General features: G+C 49.7%; 1 protein-coding gene across 2 annotated transcripts in view; it reads left to right on the top strand.

The window, feature by feature from the left end:
- SLC3A1 (solute carrier family 3 member 1) overlaps positions 1-17,859 on the top strand; it is an 83,587-nt gene that overhangs the window by 29,083 nt on the left and 36,645 nt on the right. For both annotated transcript variants that reach the window (XM_085890284.1, XM_085890283.1), the window contains exons 5-6: positions 1,789-1,908; positions 8,526-8,650. In XM_085890284.1, coding sequence (XP_085746410.1) covers positions 1,789-1,908; positions 8,526-8,650 — 245 coding nt within the window. The remainder of the gene's footprint in view (positions 1-1,788; positions 1,909-8,525; positions 8,651-17,859) is intronic.

Below are 17,859 nucleotides of genomic sequence, written 5' to 3'. Positions count from 1 at the left end.
TCAAGCATGAAAAAATTTGAGGACAACCAAAAAGTACAACGTTTAAAGCCAGCGTACAACGACGTATGGCAGTGTTTTTCAGCGTGCTCTCATTGTTATCAAAACTTACCCATAACGTATTCAACGTGTGCCAGCGTTTTAGAAAAAAAAATCAAAAATCGGCATACGTTGGCTAAAACGTCAAGGTGTGACCGGGCCTTTAAGCAGCTCGCTTCCTTTTGGGATAACCGAGCGGGGTATTACTGCACAGTCCCGTTGGACCTGATCACTTTCCCGGCTATTTAAAAACCAACTATATTCCGAGTGCAAGATGGCAGCTCGGGAAGGATCTCGCCGTGAGCCGAGATCCTTCCCGAGCTCCCGCGAATCCTCCCGCGCTTCTCAACACGTGCTGGTGAGACGAGGCACCGATCCTTCCCGTCGATGCGTCGCTTCCCCGAGGAACCACCTCCAAGAAGAGGTTGATGAGTCGCACCAAGCCGGGAACCAAAATGGAGAACAAAGAGCTCCACGAACCAAGAAGAAGAAGAAGCCACCATTCGCAGCTTGGGCCGAGCAACCGGCTCAACTTCCTTCCAAAACAAAGCAGCTCGAAGCAAAAAGCTCTCCCGAGCCAAACGGAAGCCGAAGCTCACTGAACCACCAATCGAAGCAAAAAGCTTCCGAAGGCCTCAACCCTAACGCAAGCCAAGCAGGACCCGACGGTCTGCTGAGCGACTACTCTCTGCCAAAGCAAAAAGCTTACTCCTCAAGAACAAAGAAAGGATCTCATCCTTATCCTTCTCCGCCCGCCTCCCCCACGCCCGGCGTGACTCGTGCCCTCATGATCCATCCCCCCCGCTCAGCCATGGGTGGGAGGGAGTTGTTGACATCATGAGTCACGGGACGGCAGGGTTCTTCTTCCTCTTCACAGAAGAGGGGGGAGGGACGTCTCCATTGTTTCGTTCCTTAACTATTAAATTGATCCGCAGTGCATCTAAGCGATTTCTGAACATTTAAACAATGGAAGGTGAGCTATCTAGGGAACATGCACTTATCGACATAGCTGACTAAAGGAACCTGAATGTTGTGTGCAATCAAATTCCAAATTCGTAACAGTATATTTAAACATAAATTCACTTAAGATCTGAATTCGCACACTTTGTGAAGAGAAAGTTCCTCCTATCGCAATTAAAAACGATCTGTCGTGAAGAGAAAGTAGACTTAGCACAACAGCCACCTCCAGATAACGAATAGCACAATGGGAATGTTTTGGTTCATTCTCAGATCGTTAATATTCACCTTGAAGTTGAATACAGTATGTGCTTCCATATTTATATTTATTTATCCATTCATTCATTCAATTATGTACCAGTTTCTATGTTCCATATCGGTCATCGCTTATACCGACCAAAGCAATTATTTGGAGTTAAAATCCTGGTCGGGTCGCTACTCCGACACAAGATACTTGACTGAGAGTAAAGGAATTTGTAATTTGTTCAGGGTGCTGGCAATGGCTTGCCAATTCTTGTGAAGAACATCGTGGGATCTTTATAATGTCCATGTTATAACCTCATCAGCTAAAACACCGAGTGCAACGTCCATCTGGGGGACGGCACACACATAGTGATGCCTCACCCTGCTTACGAAACACCAGATAGACAGTTTATAGCTCCGTCGAGATTTGAACCCAGGCTTGACAGTTTAAGGAAAGTGCATACACCACTTGGCTATCCTGCCAGTCCTACATTTCTATTGGTTTTGTATAAATTATTTTTTAACTTTCTTTTTTTTACTTCCACATTGCAGAATATTTTGTCCTTCTGGTTGGACAAAGGAGTTGATGGCTTTCGAGTGGATGCTATCAAATTTTTACTGGAAGCCACACATTTCAGGGATGAACCATTAGTCAACAAGTCACAGGACAAGGTGCGTGTTTCTTTGAGAATGGCAAAAACTCAACCTTTTTGTTTTAGTTGTTGATGGTTTTGATGTATTGTGCATGCATATTATGATAAATGCAGGACACCTCATGAAAATCGGTGCAATTAAGAGAGATCAGAGACAAATTGCTTTCATCCAGTCCAACTTGGACTATTTTACATTTTATTTTGAATGCAACACTAATTGTTATTCTTGAAGTAATGAAGAAAATTTTTCTTTAAAAACATGTTTAAACAAAAAGTGAAAATTCAATCAAGTACACAAAGATTCCTTTACCAGCTTCAGGGTACTGGCTATTCTCGATTGCTTACTCTGAATGCTGAGTGAAGCTTTTCAAACACTTTTCACATCGTTGTGAAATTGACTTCTCATCTAAAAATTTACAACATCATTTGGGGCAGTGTTTTTCAGGTGGCTTCCAAGATAGAACTTGATCATATTTTTTTGTTGTAATACAGTGTTCTATTTGGTTCATGAAAGGAACTTCCATGTACATTTTTATCGACAAAATCTAGGCTTATGGAAGAGTGAGGTAACAGAGTGTGCAAGAGCAGCAAACTGAGATTGTGGCAGTGTGGCAACAGGTGGACACAAACAAGGGAATGGATGAAGAGGAAGGGAGGGGGGGAGAGACGACACTAACTTGCAAGAAAGAGAGGTGATAATATTTTTATCAATCATACCACATTTCAAATACAAATGACTCTCAAAGTGCTGAACCAAGGAAAAAAAAATCAGTTTGTCAAGTAAAAAAAAGAAATGTGATGAGAATCGAAGTAGGGTGAAGTCAAATCATATTAATAAATGCAAACAAACCAAATATCAATGACAAAGTCAAATTGCTTACAATATAAATAACAATGGAAAAAGTGAAATTACAGACAACAGAAAAAACAATGGAACAAGTGAAATTACATACAACAGAAAAAACAATGGGAAAAGTGAAATTTCATACAACAGAAAAAACAATGGAAAAATTGAAATTACACACAATATAAATAACAACGGAAAAAGTGAAATTACACACAACAGAAAAAAAAAAACAATGGAAAAAGTGAAATTACACACAATATAAATAACAATGAAAAAAGAGAAATTACATCCAACAGAAAAAACAATGGAAAAATTGAAATTACATACAACAGAAATAACAATGCAAAAAGTGAAATTACACACAACAGAAAAAAACAATTGCAAAAGTGAAATTACACACAATAAAAATAACAATGGAAAAAGAGAAATTACATCCAACGGAAATATCAATGGAAATAGTGAAATTACATACAACAGAAAAAAACAATGGAAAAAGTGAAATTACATACAACAGAAATAACAATGGAAAAAGTGAAATTACAGACAACAGAAGTAACAATGGAAAAAGTGAAATTACACACAATATAAATAACAATGGAAAAATTGAAATTACAGACAATATAAATAACAATGGAAAAAGTGAAATTACACACAATATAAATAACAATGGGAAAAGTGAAATTTCACACAACAGAAAAAAACAATGGAAAAAGTGAAATTACACACAATATAAAAAAAACAATGGAAAAATAGAAATTACATCCAACAGAAATATCAATGGAAAGAGTGAAATTACATACAACAGAAAAAAAACAATGGAAAAAGTGAAATCACATACAACAGAAATAAGAATGGAAAAAGTGAAATTACAGACAACAGAAATAACAATGGGAAAAGTGAAATTACACACAACAGAAAAAAACAATGGAAAAAGTGAAATTACATCCAACAGAAAAAACAATGGAAAAATTGAAATTACATACAACAGAAATAACAATGCAAAAAGTGAAATTACACACAACAGAAAAAAACAATGGAAAAGTGAAATTACACACAATATAAATAACTATGGAAAAAGAGAAATTACATCCAACAGAAATATCAATGGAAATAGTGAAATTACATCCAACAGAAAAAACAATGGAAAAAGTGAAATTACACACAACAGAAATAACAATTGAAAAAGTGAAATTGCATACATACAAAGTGAAAAAGTAAAATTTTGAACTCCATTCGATATGTCACTGGCAACCAATGCAAGGAAGCCAGTACAGGAGTGGTGTGCTCTATTTTTAGGTTATCCGAAGTAAGCTCAGAGTGGGTCCGGTTGTGTGGGTCCGTTCGTCCTTATGTGCATCTATCCATTCGAATGTCCATTAACATTTGACTGAAACATCTTCTCCTTACAAATTACCGTGGAAGAAATGAACTCTATTTCCACTCAGGTTCAGCATATAAAGGAGAATGTTTAATTACGTACGTACACACATATGGGAGAGAAAAAAAAATCCATCAATGAAACTCTCTCAAAAAAATCCACATTCATGCAAGCCCTATGTATGAAACAGTGACGAGTGGGGGAATGATTGAACAAGAAGGATAAAAGAGAAATAGGTTTTCATCACGGAAAGAGTAACTTTTCCCAAAGTTTGAAATCGAAATAACTGCTCTCTGCTATTGGGAAAGGAGTGAAGCAGTTTAAACAATGTAGGCAAGGCCCAATTACAGCTAATCAGAAAAGAGCACAACAACAGGTTTGAAGGTACAGACAGTTACACAGATCAAGGGCCACGTTCTCAGCGTTAATAAACAATAACATTACACTGACTGGCGCTGCTCACAGAACCTCAGCAGCTCCCACAATGCGTCTGCACAAAAAGCCATGCATTATATTCATTAAATTTGAGAACTAAATAAGAAATATCCAAAGTTATGTTTAATCATGTACTGATTGATATACTTAAGTCTTCTAGGAAGTTATGCAACATTTCCAGGTTTTTGCATCATCTTAATCATAAATGACAAATCAATATCAACTGAAGGCAGATGTATGTTTTACAGGAAGCAAATGTCACAGTATACATGGATAATCATGTTTACAATGGAATCCTATCATTTACCGAAGTTCAAGTAATATTTTATGAGTGAGGAACAATGTCTTTAGTCATTCACACTTTGTCTGGCAACACCAATTATAAATGCTTAAAGAGGAAATCTTCGACATCAATTTATTCAGCTCTTTAGCTCAATTTATCCCTCCACTTCAGGTGAAGACAACAATATTAGTCAATTTATCCAACTTCAGGTTGGAACAGCTGGATTACTTCCCAGCTTCAGGTGGATCCTTAACAAATACACAAATTATTATTATTATTTTTTAATGCATGACCATATGTACATCTGTCCATACGTATGTCCGTTAACATTTGACTGAAACATCTTCTCCGCACAAACTACCCAACCGATACGGACCAAATTTGGAAAGATGCACCAGGACAGCAAGATCTCATGGGGTTGTGTTGGGGAACCCCATCCAGATGCTTCCTTGATAAAGAGGGTGAAAGTGGGGTTTTGCCCCAAATATTGGTATTTTATTCAAAAATCATCTTCTGAGAAACTCCCAGACAGATCCAGACCAAACTCGCCACAAGGCATTGGCACCATGCCCTCACCTTTAGTTTTGTTCCTCATGGCCATATCTCCCCTGGAAAGGGGGCCATGGGCCCCCTCCCCGAATCCCTCATTTTCACTAAAACATATCCACAACTACCTGAGTGGTGCAGATCAAATTTGGTACGATACATCAGAACAGAACAGTATAGTCTCATTGGGTTGTGCTCCCCTTCCGGATCCAATCTCTATAAGAGGCTGAAAAGGCGGGTTTCATCTCAAGTTCAGGTAATTTATTTCTAAATCTTCTCAGAACCTGACAGCCAGATGCAGACCAAACTCTTGATGCAATACAAGGACCATGCCGTTCACTTAAGTTGTGCTCCCCAAGACAGTACCACTTCAGCCATGATCCCTTCCCACAAATCCCTCATTTTTCACCCTGCCTGTTGGTTAGATAACCATCAGTCCCACACGAGGCTATTTATTCGGAGTTTTGGTTAAAACTTGTGCAGCACTATTCAGAACACATTGCAGCTTTTGAAGGGGGTTGTCAGGTTGAGCGACAAAGAGTGAATTACAGTAACCGAGCCTGGAAGATGTAAAGGCATGCATGAGCTTCTCTGCATCAGGCATCTTTAAGGAAGATGTTAATCTGGCAATGTTTCTGAAGTGGAAAAATGAAGTTTGACACTCTCTTGATGTGGACTTCAAAAGACAGAAATGTATCAAATGTAACACCGAGATTAGTGATCAAGGAGGAAAGTGGAATAACTCACCCATTAATTAGAAGATAGTTGTTGCCAAATGTTTTAGTCTGATCAGGACTCCCAATCAGTATAGCCTCAGTCTTTCTGCCATTGAGTTGTAGAAAGTTAGCATCCATCCATACCGTTACCTCATCTAAACAGCTGGGAAATTACAAGATGGGTATCAGGTAAGCTTTGCAAGTAGATTTGAGTATCGTCAGCATAACAATGGAAACTGATGCCATGCTTCCTGAATATGTGACGAAGGGGGAGCAGGTAAATTATCAATAAAATGGGTCTCAAAACTGACACCTGTGGAACACCAAATGTAACAGGACAGCTGTTGGATCCATATTTACTCAAGGTGACAAATCCATTTCTGAGGGTAAGGTCAGAAGAAAACCATTGTGAGGCTGTAGCAGAGATTTAAGAGGTCCTTGAGGCACTGCAATAGGATTTTATGATTCACTGTATCAAAAGCCGCACTCAGATCGAGCAGAATGTGCAGCTATGAGAAGGTCATTGTGTGCAGGGCTAAAACCAGACTGAAATGGCTCAAAAAGCTGGATGCAATCCAGAGGAGACTACAACTGAGAAGCTATCACCTTTTCTAAAACTGTAGATAAAAAAGGTAGATTAGAGATGAGCTTGTGATTGGAGAGCATCTCATTGTCAAGATTGTGTTTTTTTTAAAGAAGGGGGAAATTGGTAATTGCTGCAATTTTGAGGGAGTATGGCACTACACCATTTCTAAGTGATTTATTGACTATATAATGGTGATAATTGGGGAAATTGTGGATAAACATGATTTCAGTTGAGATGTTGGAATCAAATCGAGTGAGCTACTAGTAGATTTTATGACCATGGCAGATAAAGCAGTGAGGGGGAAACCTCAACAAGGATGCTTAGGGATGGGTCAGGGTAAAGGGCTGGAACAATAGGGGTTCAGCTATTATTAGTGGACCTGGTTTGCCGTCTGATTGCGGCGATTTTTTTTTGTTCTAAAAAACGGTTACAATCCGCAATAATGAGTACAAAGGGAAAGGAATCAGAGGGCTTCAGGAGACAGTTTATGGGAGAGAAAAGATGCCTATGGTTATTGCAGTGCCTGTCTATCAGGATGGCATAGGAGGATCTGGCTACCTTTAGGGTGGCAGAGTAAGCTGAGTAAGCTCTTTAAAAGACTGCAGGTGGACTGTGAAGCCTGACTCTCCACCTGTGCTTAAGCTTACACCCCAGGACTTCACGAAGATGATCAGTGAATCATGGGGATGAGCAGCAGAATGTTACCTGATGGGACTTTTCTGGAGCAAAGGTGTCTCGGTTATGACGAAGAATGTGGTTGTACAAATCGATGATCTTCTCAAGGGATATCTCGCTCTATGCCAGCGAGAAAATGGAGCAAATGCAATCTGAGAGCAAGTTTGTGTCGGTGGATCTCAGGTTTTGGAATGTCATGATATGCCAAGGATGAGACATAGGTGGAGAAATGGACAGGTCCAGAAACGCAGCCCCGTGATCAGAAATACTAAGTCCCAACATAGAAAGATCCGTAGAATATGGGTCGAGATCCATAGAATATGGGTCTGGATCGGGAATGATGTTAGAAAAGATCCGTGGAATATGCGTCGGGATCGGGAATGATGTGAGATGGTGGTGCATGGCCTGGTTTTGAAGCTCTGGGGGAAAGAGCGCAATTTAATGATCTCGATACAGATGTTGCTCCCAGAAGGCATATGAAAAGTGTTTTAGTTGACATTGATTTGCGAGAGAAGAATAAACCTAATTTTGTACTTTTATCCACTTTAAGACAATTCTTTGCTTCGCCGCCTCATTTGTAAGGAAAAAGGAGGGACACCACAGCCAGATATCTATGAATATAGTACAAAGATGTGGAAATTGAAACAATTTGGTTTTTAAAGTTGTTGTTTTTTTATGCTTTTAATTTCACAAAATGTTTTAATGGAAAAGTAAAACTATTTATTTGTATTCCGAATGTACTTGGATTTATATTCTTTCATTACCCCCACCACCGAAGGTGAAGGAGGTGATGTGTTCACCCCTGTCTGTCTGTTTGTTTGTCTGTTTGTGTGCAGGATATCTCAAAAAGTTGGGGATGGATTCGGATGAAACTTGGTAGACATATTGGGTGTGTGACAAGGAAGAATTGAATCAATTTTGGTGAAGATCTGGATCCTGATGTGATAATTTAAGTGATTTTTCACATTGAGAGATCGGGCAAAAAACGATATATTACTGTATAGCATGATATATCAAAAATGTAATGGGCCCGATATGTTCTCGTGGATCAGGTGTTATGTGGCGGAGATATGCGCTCCACCGAGTGCCCTTCTAGTTTACTTTGCAATTGTATCCAATAAGCCCAAGGAAGCAATCTTGCGGTGCTAGTCTGTCTTTTCATACATGCAGAAAACTGTGGTAAACTATGATGATCTTTACCATGACTACACAACAACTCAGCTGGGTCTGCATGACATGATTCGTGAATGGCGGGCATTGCTCAAGAAGAAGAGTGGAGAAGCTGGAAAATATCGGTGAGGCTTTGGTGGACCACTATGCTCGAAGATATAGGTAGTGGTAGGTACAAAAGTAAATGCTGTCGTTGTGTAGTGTGGTATTTCCATTGATAAATTGCTACAATGGATGTGTATATGGTGTGTATGGTGGGAAGGAAAGGGTGGAGAAAGGGAGCTTTTTACTTGCAGGGATAGAAGGGGTTCACCAGTCTGTGAAAAGGCATGCATATGTATGTATCGATACTAGTGTGTGTGTGTGTGTGTGTGTGTGTGTGTGTGTGTGTGTGTGTGTGTGTGTGTGTGTGTGTGTGTGTGTGTGTGTGTGTGTGTGTGTGTCTCCCCTCCATAACTCCAAAACCATGAAACCTATCAGCCTGAAGCTTTTTGCATACATACGAAGGAAACTCAAAGGAAGTGCATGAGTGAAAATTGAGTGTTTGGGTCAATTAAGACACCGCTTTTGAAGATAATTTAGGCCTTATTTAATTATATCCTTTATCAAGCGATCCTCGGCCACGTCGCTCGATATGGGGTCTTAAGGCGTTTCCTGGGTTACCTTGCTGGGGTCTGAAGCTGTCATGTTTTTTGGCCTGCTCAACTTTGCCTTGATTTGGAACCGGCTGCAATGATTTCTTCATGATAGATTTTGTTTTTCACTTTCCTCACTCATATTATAGAATGACTGTTCATCATAGCAAAGAATCGCTGCATACATTGCAATTCTTATAAACACCTAGACTCCAGCGTTCGTGGCTTTATTTCATTTCCGCCCATGTCAACCTTAAATCTCTTTAACGAAGCTGAATTATGGAATTTAAGCTCCAGGATCGGACTCAGCAGCAGTTCCTACAACTAAAAAAGTGTTCACTTGTACAATTCAGACATTGCTTGGGCTTTTCCAGGTGCATACTTTTATCACCGGCAATTGGTAATCGCTTGCCAAGCAAGGCGTTCCATTGGAGTGCTTGCTTGGTTGCTTAAGCCACTTACCGAGCACCTTACAGTCGATAGCGGTACAGTTCATGTCCCAATTGGGATGTACATTCGGCAGGTACTACAATGTAGAGGTATGTATACAGTGCACATGGACGTGATACATCTGGGTAGATTTTGATCAGCAGGGACTCTCCGTTTATGTGTGGACATGCCATGGCTGCTATCGGTGTCATGGTGGCAAAGTTTCCTCCTCCATCTTACAAAGGTTTTATCAGGTTTTCCTTTGTCCTCGTGACTGTTTCTAAAGCAATTGATTTTTAGGTTTGCTTGACAAAGGTTATGTGACTCTCTTTGTGAGTTTTTAAAGCCAAGTTTATCTCCAGACGTGTCCGGGTGGTGTTTGTCTCCGGATTGGTTCTGGGTGGTGTTTGTCTCCGCATTGGTTCTGGGCGGTGTTTGTCTCTGGGTGTGTATGGGCGATGTTTGTCTCTGGGTACCTCTGGGCGGTGTTTGTCTCTGGGTACCTCTGGGCGGTGTTTCTCTCTGGGTGTGTCTGGGCGGTGTTTATCTCTGGGTGTGTCTGGGTGGTGTTTGTTTCTGGGTGCGTCTGGGCGGTGTTGATGTCCGGATGGCTTGGCTCCAGACACATCCGGGCAGTGTTTGTCTCTGGACTGTTTGTCTCGCTCTGGGCGACGGGGCGTGGACCGCCCGCTCGGGGCGTCGGGGCGCGGAACGCCCGCTCGGGTCGACGGGGCACAGACCACCTGCTCTGAACAACATGGCGCGGTAAATGTTTCCGCAGAGAATGAACGATTCGCTCTGAACGATGTGGCATGGGACTGCTTTCGACAATGGGTGCTCGGCAAGTGGCTTTCGTACTCATGCAAGCAATCCAATAAAGTGTTTGATGAGGAACAGTTGCCGAAGCTGTCGCTGCATACCATAAAAGATCCGTTTAACTTCAAAGTCCGTCTTCACCGCATGCAGCAGTTAATGAAATAAAATGACTTCATCCACAAAAGACTTGTATCTTAATCCAGAACAACCTTGGAGACATCGCGAAGTTCAATTGCACATGAAATAAACATTGCTGACAATCGGCCATTTTGCTTGCTCCTCGGTGCACGTGTCACGTGGTACATCGGTTCGGAGTCCGTGCAACTATTAAAACTTTAATTTTAAAATGTCCGTTTTTTCTTTTTTACCACATTTGCTTTGATTCCCTGGAGAGCACATCACAAAACATCCGAAAATATCGACGTCAATCTGGCAGATGCTATGGATAGGCAGGCCCTCTGGGGGACAGGGCATGAGTTCTTGCAGTGAATGCATTAAATCATACAGCTGAATGAAGCTGGTTAATTTTGGCACATTCCAAAAAAAAATTTTGTTCACTCAATATAATTCTCTAAAGAGGAGAAAAAGATCAGTTTAATGCTTTGAAAATTGCACATTTTCTTATATATGAATGGAGGAGGGACCATAAACCTTGCTTGCTTAAAGTAAATAGGAATATTGGCTGAGTTATAAGACTCGTTATTTCTTTAAATTATCAGATTTCACAAAATATTTTGATACTTATTTAGTCCGGAGGATATCCAATCCTCAAAAATGAAATAATATTTCGATGATAAACTTTAGTCCGTGAGAGTAGATCGTGGAAAGTCGTTTCATATAATTCCATGAAATCGCTCCAAGCTCCTAATTTGAAAACGATAGAACTTACAAAAGGGATGTATACAGTGATTCAAAGCTATGAAGAACTGACATTCGATAATATGTGTGAGGAAAGTGAAAAAAACAAGAAAAGAGAGAACGCGAGCCGTGCTCAGATGCCGTGGGATCTTCCACCCCACGGGGTAAAAACTATCATTAAGAAATCATTGCGGCCTGTTCCAAGTCAGGGCATGGTTGAGCAGGCCCAAAAACATGGCGGCTTCAGACCCCAGTGAGGTTACCCAGGAAATGCCTTCAAAGCCCAGAGAGCGAGGTGGCTGAGGATCGCCTGATGAAGGATATAATAAAATAAGGCTGTTAATTATCTTCAAAAGAGGAGTTTAAAGTAACTCAAACACCAAATTTTCACTATTGCACTTCCTTCGAGTTTTATTAGTATGAATGCAAAGTTTCAGGATGTAAAGTTTAATAGTTTTGGAGTTATTGAGGAGACACACGACCTCCAACGCTGTCTCCCTCCCTCTCTCTGGCGCTGTCTCCCTCCCTCTCTCTGGCGCTGTCTCCCTCCCTCTCTCTGGCGCTGTCTCCCTCCCTCTCTCTGGCGCTGTCTCCCTCCCTCTCTCTGGCGCTGTCTCCCTCCCTCTCTCTGGCGCTGTCTCCCTCCCTCTCTCTGGCGCTGTCTCCCTCCCTCTCTCTGGCGCTGTCTCCCTCCCTCTCTCTGGCGCTGTCTCCCTCCCTCTCTCTGGCGCTGTCTCCCTCCCTCTCTCTGGCGCTGTCTCCCTCCCTCTCTCTGGCGCTGTCTCCCTCCCTCTCTCTGGCGCTGTCTCCCTCCCTCTCTCTGGCGCTGTCTCCCTCCCTCTCTCTGGCGCTGTCTCCCTCCCTCTCTCTGGCGCTGTCTCCCTCCCTCTCTCTGGCGCTGTCTCCCTCCCTCTCTCTGGCGCTGTCTCCCTCCCTCTCTCTGGCGCTGTCTCCCTCCCTCTCTCTGGCGCTGTCTCCCTCCCTCTCTCTGGCGCTGTCTCCCTCCCTCTCTCTGGCGCTGTCTCCCTCCCTCTCTCTGGCGCTGTCTCCCTCCCTCTCTCTGGCGCTGTCTCCCTCCCTCTCTCTGGCGCTGTCTCCCTCCCTCTCTCTGGCGCTGTCTCCCTCCCACTCTCTGGCGCAGTCTCCCTCCCTCTCTCTGGCGCGGTCTCGCTGCCTCTATCTGGCGCTGTCTCTCTTCCTCTCTCTGGCGCTGTCTCCCTCCCTCTCTCTGGCGCTGTCTCCCTCCCTCTCTCTGGCGCTGTCTCCCTCCCTCTCTCTCGCGCTGTCTCCCTCCCTCTCTCTCGCGCTGTCTCCCTCCCTCTCTCTCGCGCTGTCTCCCTCCCTCTCTCTCGCGCTGTCTCCCTCCCTCTCTCTCGCGCTGTCTCCCTCCCTCTCTCTCGCGCTGTCTCCCTCCCTCTCTCTCGCGCTGTCTCCCTCCCTCTCTCTCGCGCTGTCTCCCTCCCTCTCTCTGGCGCTGTCTCCCTCCCTCTCTCTGGCGCTGTCTCCCTCCCTCTCTCTGGCGCTGTCTCCCTCCCTCTCTCTGGCGCTGTCTCCCTCCCTCTCTCTGGCGCTGTCTCCCTCCCTCTCTCTGGCGCTGTCTCCCTCCCTCTCTCTGGCGCTGTCTCCCTCCCTCTCTCTGGCGCTGTCTCCCTCCCTCTCTCTGGCGCTGTCTCCCTCCCTCTCTCTGGCGCTGTCTCCCTCCCTCTCTCTGGCGCTGTCTCCCTCCCTCTCTCTGGCGCTGTCTCCCTCCCTCTCTCTGGCGCTGTCTCCCTCCCTCTCTCTGGCGCTGTCTCCCTCCCTCTCTCTGGCGCTGTCTCCCTCCCTCTCTCTGGCGCTGTCTCCCTCCCTCTCTCTGGCGCTGTCTCCCTCCCTCTCTCTGGCGCTGTCTCCCTCCCTCTCTCTGGCGCTGTCTCCCTCCCTCTCTCTGGCGCTGTCTCCCTCCCTCTCTCTGGCGCTGTCTCCCTCCCTCTCTCTGGCGCTGTCTCCCTCCCTCTCTCTGGCGCTGTCTCCCTCCCTCTCTCTGGCGCTGTCTCCCTCCCTCTCTCTGGCGCTGTCTCCCTCCCTCTCTCTGGCGCTGTCTCCCTCCCTCTCTCTGGCGCTGTCTCCCTCCCTCTCTCTGGCGCTGTCTCCCTCCCTCTCTCTGGCGCTGTCTCCCTCCCTCTCTCTGGCGCTGTCTCCCTCCCTCTCTCTGGCGCTGTCTCCCTCCCTCTCTCTGGCGCTGTCTCCCTCCCTCTCTCTGGCGCTGTCTCCCTCCCTCTCTCTCGCGCTGTCTCCCTCCCTCTCTCTCGCGCTGTCTCCCTCCCTCTCTCTGGCGCTGTCTCCCTCCCTCTCTCTGGCGCTGTCTCCCTCCCTCTCTCTCGCGCTGTCTCCCTCCCTCTCTCTCGCGCTGTCTCCCTCCCTCTCTCTCGCGCTGTCTCCCTCCCTCTCTCTCTCGCGCTGTCTCCCTCCCTCTCTCTCGCGCTGTCTCCCTCCCTCTCTCTCGCGCTGTCTCCCTCCCTCTCTCTCGCGCTGTCTCCCTCCCTCTCTCTCTCGCGCTGTCTCCCTCCCTCTCTCTCTCGCGCTGTCTCCCTCCCTCTCTCTCTCGCGCTGTCTCCCTCCCTCTCTCTCTCGCGCTGTCTCCCTCCCTCTCTCTCTCGCGCTGTCTCCCTCCCTCTCTCTCTCGCGCTGTCTCCCTCCCTCTCTCTCTCGCTGTCTCCCTCCCTCTCTCTCGCGCTGTCTCCCTCCCTCTCTCTCGCGCTGTCTCCCTCCCTCTCTCTCGCGCTGTCTCCCTCCCTCTCTCTCGCGCTGTCTCCCTCCCTCTCTCTCGCGCTGTCTCCCTCCCTCTCTCTCTCGCTGTCTCCCTCCCTCTCTCTCGCGCTGTCTCCCTCCCTCTCTCTCGCGCTGTCTCCCTCCCTCTCTCTCGCGCTGTCTCCCTCCCTCTCTCTCTCGCGCTGTCTCCCTCCCTCTCTCTCGCGCTGTCTCCCTCCCTCTCTCTCGCGCTGTCTCCCTCCCTCTCTCTCGCGCTGTCTCCCTCCCTCTCTCTCGCGCTGTCTCCCTCCCTCTCTCTCGCGCTGTCTCCCTCCCTCTCTCTCGCGCTGTCTCCCTCCCTCTCTCTCGCGCTGTCTCCCTCCCTCTCTCTCGCGCTGTCTCCCTCCCTTTCTCTCGCTGTCTCCCTCCCTCTCTCTCTCGCTGTCTCCCTCCCTCTCTCTCTCCCGCTGTCTCCCTCCCCCTCTCTCTCGCGCTGTCTCCCTCCCTCTCTCTCTCGCGCTGTGTCCCTCCCTCTCTCTCTCGCGGTGTCTCCCTCCCTCTCTCTCTCGCGCTGTCTCCCTCCCTCTCTCTCTCGCGCGGGCTCCCTCCCTCTCTCTCTCGCGCTGTCTCCCTCCCTCTCTCTCTCGCGCTGTCTCCCTCCCTCTCTCTCTCGCGCTGTCTCCCTCCCTCTCTCTCTCGCGCTGTCTCCCTCCCTCTCTCTCTCGCGCTGTCGCCCTCCCTCTCTCTCTCGCGCTGTCTCCCTGCCTCTCTCTCTCGCGCTGTCTCCCTCCCTCTCTTTCGCGCTGTCTCCCTCCCTCTCTCTCTCGCTGTCTCCCTCCCTCTCTCTCGCGCTGTCTCCCTCCCTCTCTCTCTCGCTGTCTCCCTCCCTCTCTCTCTCGCTGTCTCCCTCCCTCTCTCTCTCGCGCTGTCTCCCTCCCTCTCTCTCTCGCGCTGGCTCCCTCCCTCTCTCTCGCGCTGTCTCCCTCCCTCTCTCTCGCGCTGTCTCCCTCCCTCTCTCTCTCGCGCTGTCCCCCTCCCTCTCTCTCTCGCGCTGTCTCCCTCCCTCTCTCTCTCGCGCTGTCTCCCTCCCTCTCTCTCTCGCGCTGTCTCCCTCCCTCTCTCTCTCGCGCTGTCTCCCTCCCTCTCTCTCTCGCGCTGTCTCCTCCCTCCCTCTCTCTCGCGCTGTCTCCCTCCCTCCCTCTCTCTCTCGCGCTGTCTCCCTCCCTCCCTCTCTCTCGCGCTGTCTCCCTCCCTCTCTCTCGCGCTGTCTCCCTCCCTCTCTCTCGCGCTGTCTCCCTCCCTCTCTCTCGCGCCGCCTCCCTCCCCCCCTCTCTCTCGCGCTGCCTCCCTCCCTCCCTCTCTCTCGCGCTGCCTCCCTCCCTCTCTCTCTCGCGCTGCCTCCCTCCCTCCTCTCTCTCTCGCGCTGCCTCCCTCCCTCCCTCTCTCTCGCGCTGCCTCCCTCCCTCTCTCTCGCTGCCTCCCTCCCTCTCTCTCTCGCGCTGTCTCCCTCCCTCCCTCTCTCTCGCGCTGCCTCCCTCCCTCTCTCTCTCGCGCTGTCTCCCTCCCTCCCTCTCTCTCGCGCTGCCTCCCTCCCTCCCTCTCTCTCGCTGTCTCCCTCCCTCTCTCTCTCGCGCTGCCTCCCTCCCTCTCTCTCTCGCGCTGCCTCCCTCCCTCCTCTCTCTCGCGCTGTCTCCCTCCCTCCCTCTCTCTCGCGCTGTCTCCCTCCCTCCCTCTCTCTCGCGCTGTCTCCCTCCCTCCCTCTCTCTCGCGCTGTCTCCCTCCCTCCCTCTCTCTCGCGCTGTCTCCCTCCCTCCCTCTCTCTCGCGCTGCCTCCCTCCCTCTCTCTCGCGCTGTCTCCCTCCCTCTCTCTCTCTCGCGCTGTCTCCCTCCCCTCCTCTCTCTCGCGCTGTCTCCCTCCCTCCCTCTCTCTCGCGCTGTCTCCCTCCCTCCCTCTCTCTCGCGCTGTCTCCCTCCCTCCCTCTCTCTCGCGCTGTCTCCCTCCCTCCCTCTCTCTCGCGCTGCCTCCCTCCCTTCCTCTCTCTCGCGCTGCCTCCCTCCCTCCCTCTCTCTGGCGCTGCCTCCCTCCCTCCCTCTCTCTCGCGCTGCCTCCCCCCCTCCCTCTCTCTCGCGCTCCCTCCCTCCCTCCCTCTCTCTCGCGCTGCCTCCCTCCCTCCCTCTCTCTCGCGCTGCCTCCCTCTCCCTCTCTCTCGCGCTGCCTCCCTCCCCTCTCTCTCGCGCTGCCTCCTCCCTCCCTCTCTCTCGCGCTGCCTCCCTCCCTCTCTCTCGCGCTGCCTCCCTCCCTCCCTCTCTCTCGCGCTGCCTCCCTCCCTCCCTCTCTCTCGCGCTGCCTCCCTCCCTCCCTCTCTCTCGCGCTGCCTCCCTCCCTCCCTCTCTCTCGCGCTGCCTCCCTCCCTCCCTCTCTCTCGCGCTGCCTCCCTCCCTCTCTCTCGCGCTGCCTCCCTCCTCTCTCTCTCGCGCTGCCTCCCTCCCTCCCTCTCTCTCGCGCTGCCTCCCTCCCTCCCTCTCTCTCGCGCTGCCTCCCTCCCTCCTCTCTCTCGCGCTGCCTCCCTCCCTCCCTCTCTCTCGCGCTGCCTCCCTCCTCTCTCTCTCGCGCTGCCTCCCTCCCTCTCTCTCGCGCTGCCTCCCTCCCTCTCTCTCGCGCTGCCTCCCTCCCTCTCTCTCGCGCTGCCTCCCTCCCTCTCTCTCGCGCTGCCTCCCTCCCTCTCTCTCTCGCGCTGCCTCCCCTCCCTCTCTCTCGCGCTGCCTCCCTCCCTCTCTCTCGCGCTGCCTCCCTCCCTCTCTCTCGCGCTGCCTCCCTCCCTCTCTCTCGCGCTGCCTCCCTCCCTCTCTCTCGCGCTGCCTCCCTCCCTCTCTCTCGCGCTGCCTCCCTCCCTCTCTCTCGCGCTGCCTCCCTCCCTCTCTCTCGCGCTGCCTCCCTCCCTCTCTCTCGCGCTGCCTCCCTCCCTCTCTCTCGCGCTGCCTCCCTCCCTCTCTCTCGCGCTGCCTCCCTCCCTCTCTCTCGCGCTGCCTCCCTCCCTCTCTCTCGCGCTGCCTCCCTCCCTCTCTCTCGCGCTGCCTCCCTCCCTCTCTCTCGCGCTGCCTCCCTCCCTCTCTCTCGCGCTGCCTCCCTCCCTCTCTCTCTCGCGCTGCCTCCCTCCCCCTCTCTCGCGCTGCCTCCCTCCCTCTCTCTCGCGCTGCCTCCCTCCCTCTCTCTCGCGCTGCCTCCCTCCCTCTCTCTCTCTCTGCCTCCCTCCTCTCTCTCTCGCTGCCTCCCTCCCTCTCTCTCGCTGCCTCCCTCCTCTCTCTCCCGCGCTGCCTCCCTCCCCCTCTCTCTCTCTCTCTCGCGCTGCCTCCCTCCCCCTCTCTCTCTCTCTCGCGCCGCCTCCCTCCCCTCTCTCTCTCTCTCGCGCCGCCTCCCTCCCCCCCCTCTCTCTCTCTCGCGCCTCCTCCCTCCCCCTCTCTCTCTCTCTCTCGCGCCGCCTCCCTCCCCCTCTCTCTCTCTCGCGCCGCCTCCCTCCCTTCTCTCTCTCTCGCGCCGCCTCCCTCCCCTCTCTCTCTCTCTCGCGCCGCCTCCCTCCCCCTCTCTCTCTCTCTCTGCCGCCTCCCTCCCCCTCTCTCTCTCTCTCGCGCCGCCTCCCTCCCCCCTCTCTCTCTCTCTCTCTCTCGCGCTGTGTCTCCCTCCCCCCTCTCTCTCTCTCTCTCTCTCTCGCGCTGTGTCTCCCTCCCCCTCTCTCTCTCTCTCGCTGTGTCTCCCTCCCCCTCTCTCTCTCTTTTCGCGCTGTGTCTCCCTCCCCTCTCTCTCTCTCTCGCGCTGTCTCCCTCCCCCTCTCTCTCTCTCTCGCGCTGTCCCCCTCCCCCTCTCTCTCTCT

This window comes from Eptatretus burgeri, chromosome 7, assembly GCF_056783735.1.
Source record: "Eptatretus burgeri isolate ZD-2024b chromosome 7, Ebu_testis_v1, whole genome shotgun sequence".
Classification (NCBI taxonomy): Eukaryota; Metazoa; Chordata; class Myxini; order Myxiniformes; family Myxinidae; genus Eptatretus; species Eptatretus burgeri.
Note: the sequence above shows the minus strand (reverse complement) of the source record. Positions and strands in the feature narration are given on the sequence as shown.